Genomic DNA, 11957 nt, shown 5'->3' with positions numbered 1-11957 from the left:
CCATAATTTTTTTTTTATTTGCTATTAATGCAAGTAAACTTAATGGGATTCAAACATTGTGAAGCCAAATTGAGCCCAAAGAACAGCTGTAATTGGACACCAATTGGACTTCAATATTTGCAAGTAAAACTATAAGAACCAATGTCTATCTTTTTTACCAGAGATTGAATCGATCATCAGAAGAGGAATCAGACCAAAAATTAGAATACATTATGGGAAAATAAAACTTCCATGAAGAGAAGCAAATGAAATGCTTTCTAAAAATATATTTGGACTTGGCCCAAGAGATTGAAATGGACCAGATCTGGCGATAAGAAAGGTCCCCCAACTTTCGTTCTATTTTCTTAGCGGATTGGGGCAAATTCAAGGGGCATGATTAATTTTTATATTATATTTTGCCCCACTTATCGCTCTATTCGGCATAGGTTGGGGCGAGAGCTGTGTTTTGGCTGATCGAAGCAGCTCATAATAAAAAGACGTAGTATTTAAAATTTTTAAAATTGATAATTTTCAATATATAATATAAAGCAAATTTGTGATTACTTAGTTATCAGGCAAAAGATATTGTAGAATCGTAAAATTCGATTTCTATAAAATTTGCGTAGCTTATATATCATGAGCATATTGTTGGCGCACTAACTAAAATTTATAAACCATGAGAAGATAAATATAATTTATATTTTGGATATGAAAAATTTAATCATTAAATTATACAATTTCTAAAATATTATGAAATTTGTTTATCAACTGGTTTACTTTATTTCTTTCTAAAATTATTCTAACTTTACTCTGAGGCTGAATAATTTTTTTTTTTTTTTTTTTAAAAAGCACTAGTGACAAAAACCAACTTAACTACAAACAAATAAGTATAGGAAAGAGTTATAGTGTTACGCTGCCACTGGTCTGTGGGCTGTTTTTGGTGCACCTGGTGCACCATAGGCCAAAAGGCTATTTTCAGTGCACCTGGTGCACCATAGACCAAATACGTATTTATTATCGTTTCCTCATGGAGAAATGGGCACGTGCCGCTCACTTGGGCCACGTGTGCTCTCCCCGGTCGGCAAACCCCGCCTCGTCCCTACCACCATCACCGCTTTGTTTCTTCCTCCTCCTCCTCCTCCTCCTCTCTCTCGAAGGAACGAACCTCAAAGAGCCAAAATACGAAACCCTTCTCCCTCCTCCTCCTCCTCTTCGATCCCTTCCCCCTCCCCATCTCTCTCTCTCTCTTCTCCTATAAAGTGATCCAAATCCCCTTCGTGTACCGCAACGCTCCCTTTCTTCTTCGATCGATTCGGGTTGTGGTTACGATTTTATAGGGGGGGGTTAAATTTGGTGACTTGGGGGATGTCGTTCTTCGTCGGGTTGGTCATGGGGATCGCGTTCGGGATCGGGCTCGTGATGGCCTTCGTACGGTTCGAGAATTCGCGGGCGAAGCAGCGAAGTGAGCTGGTAAAGTTTTGATCCCACTTCTTTTTTCCTTTTTTTTTTGGTTTTGGTTTTTGGATTGCTTATATAATTTTGCTTACTTGATTAGTTTTTTTTCTTTTCTTTTATTTCGTCGATCAATTTTGAGCTCAGTGTGTCCTTAATGGACGCGACTGGTATGAAAAGATAATAGTGATAATAATTTTGAGCGTATATTGTCAGAGTTGTACTGTAAAAATGCAGTTTTTATCACTTTGAACTGTAGGAATTTGGTATTGTCAACGTTCCCCCAACAGGAATAGTTTTACCACCTCCACTTTTTACTCCCTCCCCAAAAAAATGTAGAATGGATATGAAAGTACATGAAAATGGCAGGTGAAGTAAGGGATGGAGATATATTAGCTCATTAAATGTGTTTGTTGGGGATTTGAACTCACGATATCACGAGACGTAAAGGAAAACATAATTGGCTCCAATGCCATGTTGCCGAAAAGATAAATTATAGATGGTAATCTTTTTAGTATAGGATGTGCTTCAATATAAGCATGAACTTACTCTGGTCTTTTCCGTTCACTTTCGTGTCTTCAGATTTTTACAAACTTGGAACTAGCTAGTAACTGTTTTAATTCATTTGAAACTGATTATATGACAATTCTGGAAAAGAAAAAAAAAAATCGGCGTTGATATCTGAACTGGATAACATGCGTTTGCAGGCTGCTGCAGTCGCAGCTTTTTCAAAGATGACCATTCAAGATATAAGGAAACTTCTTCCTCCTGAATTTTACCCATCATGGGTTGTTTTTTCACAGCGCCAAAAGTTGAGTTATTTATATCTTCTCAAGGTTTCATTTTTAACTTCTCCTGATTCTTTCGCCATATTGACTTGGGACTTCTTTTCTTCTTTCAGTTGACCTGGCTCAACCTCGAATTGACGAAAATCTGGCCTTATGTTAATGAGGTGTCTATTTCTCCTCCATTGCTTTGTAACCATGTGCTTCGAACTCTGAAAGCTTAATTTATTTTTTATACCGATTGTGTGATTCATCTAAGGAAAATTATTCCTTGGAGACTTGTAGATTTGGTTTAACTGAAACCTGTTTTCTCACAGGCTGCATCAGAGCTGATAAAAACTTCTGTAGAGCCGATTCTTGAGCAATATAGATCTGCCATCTTGGGTTCGCTCAAATTTTCGAAGCTAACACTCGGTACTGTCGCTCCGCAGTTTACAGGTTGGTTTTCAAAATAATCTTTCTTATATTTGGTTAAGGAACAATATGGAATACCAACTTCAGAAACGCCTGAAAAATACTTCTTGTTTGATGATTTGTACACTATGTATAATTACCCGTCATGTGCTTTTAGTATGAACTTCTGTAGCTGAAAATTTAAAGTGTGGAAGCTTATAGTGGTTTCATACTTTCATGTTGTATTTACTTAGGAAGCTTGAAGCTTCAGTTAGAACTTTTCTGTTTACAGCGCTTGAAGGAGTAGTTACCCTGTTACGTTGGACTAAATTGGCTCTGTATATTATGTTAGCAATGAAACTTTTACTGCAAGAATCAAACCATAAAAGAGTATGATAGAGCCTAAGATTTTAGGGCCTATGTGTAAGGATGTGGCGATGTGCTTATGTTCTGTGTTTTCTGAAGACTGAATATCTAATTGAGACATGCGATGTAAAGTGACTTCTTTGTTTTTATATTGATTGTTGAGTTGCCACAAGGCATATGCCACGTTCAATCTAAGTGCAAACGGCATGGGAATGTTCTTTTAAATGTATTGCCTTACTGCAAAGCTTTATCCTGTTCTTAAGATAATTCTCTTCTTTAGGTGTTTCTACCATTGACGATGACAGCTCTGGAATAACTTTGGAGTTAGAGATGCAATGGGATGGTAATCCAAACATTGTGCTTGATATCCAGACCACATTTGGCATGGCTCTTCCTGTACAGGTAATTTAAGAAAGTGCTACCTTAAAATTGAATTTCATTATTTATTGTTTGAGAAGTCATTTCTTCTTCCTTGCCTGCATCCATATCATTACTAAACTACTCTGCTGATATTTGTCAGCTTTTATTCTTCCATAATATGATTTTTCAACGTGTATAGAGTCACTTTTATTACTTGGATTAATTTCATAATTTCATTTCAAAAGCAAACAGACGACCTCTCAAACTAATTTCATATAATATGGTCTTTCTTGCAATCTATTAGGACTTCTGGTGCACTTAATGTTAAATTAGGAATTATTTTTCCCCCTTTTTTTTGTATTGTATGTACTTGATGTTTGAAACATATTTTGTTGTTTTCCTAAGTTTGTCTAAATATTGATATGACTGGAATTTTAACTTTGTTCATTGGTTTTAACCTAAGAAAGAGTTGTAATTGCCTGGATTCAAATTCTCCAATTTTTAGGTAAAAAACATTGGCTTCACTGGTGTATTTCGAATAATCTGTAGACCTCTGGTGGATCAATTTCCCTGCTTTGGAGCTGTCTCTTATTCTTTGAGAGAAAAGGTAATACATTTTCTTCTAATAACTGCGTTTTAAATTAATGCAGCATTAGATGGAGAATTTACAACATACTTTTGACTGTAGAAAAAGCTCGACTTCACCCTCAAGGTTATCGGTGGTGAAATATCGGCTATTCCTGGAATTTCAGATGCTATTGAGGTCCAATAATCCCCACCAAATACATTTTAAGCTCTTCTTTTTGCATGCCCATAATGCATACTTATTGACAAGCTAAAAATGTGTCGTTTCTCAGGGTACAATACGTGATGCTATTGAGGACTCAATTACATGGCCTGTGCGCAAAGTTATTCCTATTATACCTGGTGATTACAGGTAGTTTCATGAAAATACCTTTCAATCTCGGATTGAAGCCACGAAAATGTACCAGCTTATTACTGATTACACTTCAACTCAGTAACTTTAGTTCTGTTCGAAGAATAATTTTGTCCAGAATATGAATTTTGTGCAAAAAGCTCAGTACATAATTTAGGAAGTTTAATTTCGTGAAAAAAATGGAAATCAACCCACCACATTTTATATGGTAGAAAAATCTGAACATTAGCTAATTGGTGAGTTTCTTTGCACTGAATCAAACATTTGGTCCCAATTATAGCTATAAATGTCAGTGGGTTTTCTTGTGCATCATATTACAGTTAGAGAAATTACAATTAGGGAAAAAATTGACCCTGAACCGATTTATTGTAGGGGAAACATGCTTATACATGTCAGTAATATTAATACATCCTCATTGTTCTGTAGTGACCTGGAGCTAAAACCTGTTGGAGTTTTGGAAGTGAAACTTGTGCAAGCAAGGGATTTAACAAACAAGGACATAGTGGGAAAATCTGATCCTTTTGCCGAACTATACATACGCCCATTACGTGACAGAATCAAGAGAAGCAAAACAATTGTAAGAACAGATAAAAATTATTTTTTTTTATTTCAGCCTTACATCTTCTAACACTTGTATGTCTTTTATAGAACAATGACTTAAACCCCATCTGGAATGAGCACTATGAGTTTATAGTTGAGGACTCATCTACTCAGCATTTGACGGTAAAAATCTATGATGATGAAGGAATTCAAAAAGCGGAGCTAATTGGTTGTGCTCGAGTAAGTTTAAGGGACCTTGAGCCAGGAAAGGTGAAAGATGTCTGGTTGAATCTTGTTAAAGATTTGGAAGTACAGAGAGACAGGAAAAATCGTGGTCAGGTTAGCTTTCCAACTTTTGATTCTTGCATTTTCCTCAGAATTTCTAACCTGACCTCCTATTATGCTTTTACTTGTTGGTTGCTTATACCTGCCCATAAAAATGAGTTAGTTAAGTGTCTCATCACATTGTTGAAAGTTAACTAAAATATTAACAAGTTGCTATATGATAAATAGCAGCTTGTATAATTGATATGCCCTTAAAATGGGTCTGTATTCATCACCTTCTCGGCCGCCACTGGTTTGCCAGTAAACTATTTCTAGGACATTTTGTATATTTTGCATTTAATTGTGCAAATTACTTGAAACCTTATGTCCCATCGATCATCAGGTACACCTAGAGCTTCTTTATTGTCCCTTTGGAATGCAAAATGGTTTCGTTAACCCTTTTGCCAGTAAAGTGTCAATGACTTCTCTGGAGAAGGTCCTCAAAAGCGAGGTGAACGGATCCGAGGCTGGTGATATTGAAGGGAAAGCAAAGCAGAGGAAAAGGGATGTTATTTTGAGAGGAGTGCTTTCGGTGACTGTTATATCTGCTGAGGACTTGCCTGCGATGGATCTGATGGGAAAGGCCGACCCGTTCGTCGCGCTCACAATGAAGAAAACTGAGACGAAATATAAAACAAGGGTATCTTCCTTCTCCATCAGAGAATTCTCAAACAATCTTTTTTTTATTTTTTCTTCTATGAGATTTTAGCGTACATTTCCCTGCAAAATCATCTCTCTCTCTCTCTCTATATATATATACCACTGTAAAATCTGAATTATCACATTTATGCATCATGACATACATGAAAGTTCAGATTTTACAGGGACATATATATGTACATAGATAATTTTCTAGGTGTGTATGTATGTATATATGTCTAAAATCTTATTCTTTTATGTCATACATAATGTGAAATTGTGCAGGTAGTAAACGATAGCTTGAATCCCACTTGGAATCAAACTTTTGACTTCGTCGTGGAAGATGGCCTTCATGATATGCTTATTTTGGAAGTCTACGACCACGATACTTTTAGAAAGGTGGGTTCCCGCACAAGCTCTCTGGTTTGCTTGCTCAATAGTAAATTTCATTTAATTCTGCAGAAACTGTGTTTGTTCTCGCTGTCGCTATCTCATCTTCGATCTAAAAACTTTACCATTTTTCGTCTTAGGATTATATCGGAAGATGCATAATGACGCTGACGAGAGTTGTACTGGAAGGTGAGATTACAGATAGTTTTCCGTTGGAGGGAGCTAAATCCGGTAAACTGAACCTGCACCTCAAGTGGATGCCGCAGCCGATATACCGTGATTCGTGAGTCCAATTCGATTTGTTCTCTCTCAATCTCTATCTTGAGGGCTTTTTCGCGCATTACGCTTTGATTAGCAGCTGCAGAAGCAGCAGTTCCAGATCAGGCTCTACTCCAGCTGCAAATGGTTGTATATTAGTTTCTTTGTGGTTGTGATATATGATCTCCAAAAATATGGCATCTCTTTGTTTTCTTTAGTAATTAGTATAAATGATGAGTGTAAATCACGATGTACATGCGGGGCGCATAAAATGGACGGCGGAGATAGCTTCGCCAGTGTCTGGAATACCGAGTTTAATGGACCAGGTTTTTAGTTAATTCTTGAAATGTCGAAATATGTTAGTTACTTAGTTCACGTAAGGGTAACAAGAACTATAATAATAATAATAATAATTATTATTATTTAGTCTCTGCGGTAACTGTTTCTTAGTCCCTCATTGGCTTGTAATTTACACGACAGGAGAGGTATAAACGGTTTGGATTTGTAGAGATTTGTGAAATTAAAGTCCGTTACCTAAACCGGACTCAAAACCTGTAAATTAAGATATCGATTTGGGTCCGGGAAACGTGACCCGTGGCAAACCGAAATGGCTTGTAATTCTTCAATTCTCTTACTAATCGACCTAGATCAAAAGTTTTGATTTTTTCATTTTCAGAAAACGAAATTATTGTTTTATTATATATAATCTTTTAATTTGTTTGATTTGAATTATTTAATAAATTTTTTCACATCAAAATTTGAACATATTATTATTTTTTTCACCGGAGATAATTAGAATATCTCAAGTGATTCGTATGACTCCATCTTGCTTTAACAACCGTACCCCAAATTCTGTGCGGAGAGCTTTCAAAATAACTAAAATAAATAATAAATATGAAATACTAGTTGTGAGTTTACACCTTTTTTTTAATGCACAAATAAATTTGTTTTTTTTAATGCTTATATTCAATATATTTTAAATTACCTTTTCTCGTGAGTTTGATCAGGTAAAAGGGTTTAAATCCGCGTGTCGCGCCTCGATATGCTGCACTGGTCAATTCCCACATGCCTGGGAAACTACAGTGAGAGAGAGAGAGAAGAGAGAGAGCTGCGTACTTGCGTGACTCCATCTAAGTAGAAACAAATAAATCACGAGTTAAAAAGGTTTTCGATTAGCATATTCCGAGGATAAAAAGATTAGATTAGAAGCGTATTAGCCTCCCACATTGATTACTTCTTCAAACACGTAGGACAATTTGTTTAAATATTAAAAAATATATAGAGCCGATATATATCCGTTTTCTCTAGAGCTTTGCTTTGAAAGGCGTAAAAATTGGTTTTCTCCACAAGCTTAAACTTTCAGATTAGCATATTTTTAATCTTAATAAAGTTTCTGCAATTAAATATAAAAGGAATATTAATAATATGTCCTAGAATTACTCCAATTTACCTGCATTACATCCAACTCAGTATCCACCATAAGTGTTCAATTCACGCACAAAAACTCTTCAAAGCCCATACTAGTTTTGTGACACCCTATAGTCCAACATCGAATCGAATGAAAACCGACTTGTGATCGAAAATATAAGAAATTGTAGACTCTAGTAATAATAACTGAAATTAAGTATTTTGAACTATTCACCAGCTGAAAATATAAGATAGGCTTCATATCGCCTGATGATCAGGGCCTAAATAAAGGGTATCACATAGTCTAATATCGGATGAGAATGAAACTGGTTTAAGCATTTTGGACCAGGAGTGCATGAGTGTTGGTTTAAGCATTTTGGACCAATAGTCCAACATCGAATGGGAACGGAATTGGTTAAAGCATTTTGGACCAATTTATAATTAACGAATTATTATTACTAGCGGATAATGTACAGAGAGCTAAGGACTTGGAGAAAGATCATCTCTTTCTATCTCACAAGCCCTTATTGATAGCTAGTGCAAACTAAGCGGCTTATTTTCATCTTACACATTGCAATTCTCCTTAAACTTAAATGAGCCACACTTAAAAGAGGCTAAAGAATGTTAATAATTCAATCTGTACAAAATGTTGAGCTAGCTAGCGGAATTCTAATATACGGAGAAAGGGAACGAAGAACCGACGGAGTAGGAGACGCGCGTCACGGGTCCCCGCTGCCGGATGAGGCTGTGGATGTCCCTCACGATGTCGAACACCGCGTTCGGCTGCGCGAGTCTCAGAGCGTTGCGCGAGAATTTCTTGAGGAGCGCCTTCTCGGGGCCGAACCACCTTGCGACGAGGCCGGCCGTCTCCTGCGGGTCCTTCGAGAACACGCCGGCCCCGTTGTCCACGACGTAAGGGACGTTGCCCACCTCCTGCGAAAGATCGAACAAGTCTATGCAATAAAGCGTATGTTGTTTCTTTGAGATACTTAGATTGTTTGTTGTCACAGACGCAATGATATTGTGAAACAACTAGTTGTCGCTAAAAGTTTAAGCTGTCAGATAACAGTATTTTAATATTTCATATTCAACAGATACATTGCTAATACTAATCCACCGTTAGTAGATGGAATCTTATCATAGAAGTTTCGGAAAAATTAGTTTAGTTTTTTTCACTTACCTGTCCAGGGATGAAGTCATTGAGGATGATTGGGAGTCCCCTTATCAAAGCCTCAGTAATTGTACCTGGCCCAGCCTACAGCAGCGAAAAATGGCCAAATAAACATGCAGAACAAAAAAATTCCACGAAATTATTTAGAGGAATAGTGAGTATTTATCATACCTTCGTAATAATGCAATCACAAGCCCCCATCCATCTCTCCATCTGGGACTCAAATCCTCTTACCTACAATACGAACGGCCTAGAAGAAATAAGTGCCCAGATACTGCATTGTACGCTATTTACTCGGAAATTTATATTCAATTCAATCAAATTGTGATTGAAATGGAGGGGCGACCTTCACGGGAACCGTCCATTCGGTCGACTCTAGTGTAGACCGGAGCGCCTGGTTGCGACCGCATATGACCACAATCTGTCCTACAGGCCTATCGAGCTCGTAGTCATAAAGAGCTTCATCAAGGGCCAAAGCGGTCTCCTCCACCGGACCCATTCCCTCGCCGCCTCCCATTAGCAGAACCGCGGGCAAATGAGGATCCATCTCCAATTCCTTTCTTAAATCACCCTGTTGATCATTTTTGAGTATCAAACTGAATTACGAGCTGGAGCACTACATTCTACAGAAGAGGCAAGAGTATATAGACCTTGTTGAGAACGGCGCGACAAAAGGATGGTCGAATAGGCAAACCGAATACACGGATTTGAGAAGGGTCCAAGCCCTCGAACAATGCCCGTTTTGCGACCTCCTGAGAGGGGCAGTAGCATCTAGTGACGCTAGTGTGGAACCTGAAACGGATCGACATATATAGTGATTGCGACGACAACAACTAGAGAGAAGAGAAGAGAAGAGAAGAGAAAGGGAGAGAGAGAGAATTACCATGTGGGGTGGCAAGTGTTGAGGTCCGTGACGACGGTAACGAAGGGCACGCTCTGTTGAAGGCTCTGCCATTTGAGCACCCACAGAGGAATGTGTTGCATGAGCGGGTGGACGCTTACGATGATGTCGGGGCTATACTCCATTAATCCCGCCACCACCTTCCTTCAATCATAAACAAAATTCAATGTGTCTATCAGATAACATGCAAAGGGATTGTATCGAATTTCCGACAAAGCATGCTCGGCATCGAGAATTAGGCTATGCAGATGCCGTTATTCGAATTAGAAAGAGTACTTGGCGTAGAAGGCGGCGAGGGCGGCGAGGTAGATGCAGTGGACCCAACGCGGGGACGTGCCGTGGAATGCGACCTTCCACAGCCGTGCGTGCCTCAGCATGAACTTGTAGGACCTCTCCATGTCGTTCAGCGGCCACCCCCCGTACTCTTTCCCTAAATCCTTCACAAACACCTGCAGTTGCATGCATTGCAATACTATACTGAGATCAATGATCAGGAACTATACATATATACATATATACATGATGTATGAAACTATGAACCCTAAAACACTTTACTAGCAGAGATTAAAGAGATATAGGATTTGGGGTTTCGTAATCTGACAGCTGAGATGAAACAAAATGCCCCAAGTTATCGAGATTAGTAGCCTAAATTGCTTTCGAAATTTTTCAAAAATTGCGAAGATGATCCCAGTTCGATCCGCATTACTCAACTAGAACAATCGAATCAAAATTTGACAACAAGTGCTTCAAAATTAAGCGCGAAAGGGGGAGAATTAGTGAGATTTTGGTAGGGGGGATACGAACCTGGTACTCGTCGCCGAACTCGAGGCGGAAGGCGTCGCGGATGGCCTCGGCGGAGGCGCGGTGGCCGCCGCCGGTGTCGCTCATGAGCACGAGCACGTTCTTCGGGCGCCCGCCGCGTAGCTCCCGCACCGCCGCGCTGGGCCGTGCCCTCGCCGCGCACCGCCGCCGCCGCCGCCGAGCACGCCGTGGAGCAGCGCTTCCCTTATCGACCTCCGCGGCTCCACCACCGACATCACCATGGCTCCTCCTCCTCCTTCGTCTTCGTCCTCCTCGTCCTCCTCCTCTTCCTTAGAGAGAGAGAGTAGAGAGAGATGTAGAGAGAGGGTGCAGCTTCGGAGGGTGCTCGGGGTGGTTATATAAACTGCAGAGGCAACCTCCGTGCTCCGCTCCAACGCCCTGTGCACGAAAATCCACTACAACCCCTCCAACGTCGCGACGCGTGGACTTTGCACTCCCTCGCGAACATTAGAGTACACGTGTAAGACGCTTACGGGACAGATCGGGCTACGGGGTGCTCCGGTGGGGCCCTTGGTTCAGGGAGGATGACTCGGACACTCGCGGGGTGGTGCTATGCAAGTACAAATATAAAATATATTCCGGGAATGATCCTTTTGTAACGTAATATTCCGAGCTTACAATTCGTAACCATTTCAACGGGACGCGGAGGAGAAGAAACGTGGGCCGTTAGATTCGCATCGACGGATGGAATCTTCCCCCTCCGAAGATTCGCTCCCGCCACAGCGAGGAGCGAATCCCACCGTTCCCGTGCCCCACGGCAACAGTAATACATCGCTCAACATTTCCCAATAAATATAACAAAATTTTAATAACTTTAACAGTAAAATAACAGTAATACATCGCTCAAATAACAGCGATTTTTACTTAATTATTTTGTACGATATATTCTTAGCCAAATTTTTTTAAAAAAAGCTCAGATATCATTTCAAAAAATACTCTATATCTATGTTGTCTAATTATCTATATTTAATCTAGTTTAGTATTTTTAATTTAATTAATGTATATTACGCTAAAGAAAAAAAATTGTGTATATTTTTAGGATAATTGCATAAAAGCTGATCCAAGCTAAAGATTACTTCCATGCTAGGTAGTTCAAAACGTATACTCAATTACTACGCCCAAGGTAAAATAGAATTATAAAATTAATTTACTTAAAACAGTTAAATTTAGTTCGAGTGTAATCATGTTGGTAACCAAAATAAAGCTCAATTAATCGAGGAAAGGGACATGCAG

The 11957-nt window shown here is 39.1% G+C and overlaps 2 protein-coding genes across 2 annotated transcripts; one reads left to right on the top strand and one right to left on the bottom strand.

The window, feature by feature from the left end:
• Window positions 1028–6793, top strand: LOC109720667 (synaptotagmin-5). Its single transcript, XM_020247923.1, has 13 exons — window positions 1028–1449; window positions 2139–2243; window positions 2333–2383; window positions 2534–2654; window positions 3256–3377; window positions 3841–3942; window positions 4024–4098; window positions 4193–4272; window positions 4699–4849; window positions 4921–5151; window positions 5480–5776; window positions 6061–6174; window positions 6306–6793. Exons 1-13 carry the CDS (start codon window positions 1345–1347, stop codon window positions 6450–6452), a joined length of 1701 nt encoding a protein of 566 aa, XP_020103512.1. The 5' UTR covers window positions 1028–1344; the 3' UTR covers window positions 6453–6793.
• Window positions 8262–10970, bottom strand: LOC109720067 (probable monogalactosyldiacylglycerol synthase 2, chloroplastic). Its single transcript, XM_020246946.1, is given in 9 exon segments — window positions 8262–8763; window positions 9011–9085; window positions 9173–9235; window positions 9348–9572; window positions 9652–9793; window positions 9885–10046; window positions 10179–10351; window positions 10707–10870; window positions 10873–10970. Coding segments are annotated over 9 exon segments (1341 nt in total). The 5' UTR covers window positions 10946–10970; the 3' UTR covers window positions 8262–8499.

The sequence above is a fragment of the Ananas comosus genome, linkage group 14 (assembly GCF_001540865.1).
Source record: "Ananas comosus cultivar F153 linkage group 14, ASM154086v1, whole genome shotgun sequence".
Classification (NCBI taxonomy): Eukaryota; Viridiplantae; Streptophyta; class Magnoliopsida; order Poales; family Bromeliaceae; genus Ananas; species Ananas comosus.
This window is presented reverse-complemented; position numbering and strand designations above follow the sequence as displayed.

Coding starts and splice junctions, on each gene's coding strand:
- LOC109720667 (XM_020247923.1), top strand. CDS start 1,345: ATGTCGTTCTTCGTCGGGTTGGTCATGGGGATCGCGTTCGGGATCGGG. Junction 3,943..4,023: donor CTTATTCTTTGAGAGAAAAG/GTAATACATTTT, acceptor TTTTGACTGTAG/AAAAAGCTCGACTTCACCCT. Junction 5,777..6,060: donor AGACGAAATATAAAACAAGG/GTATCTTCCTTC, acceptor GAAATTGTGCAG/GTAGTAAACGATAGCTTGAA.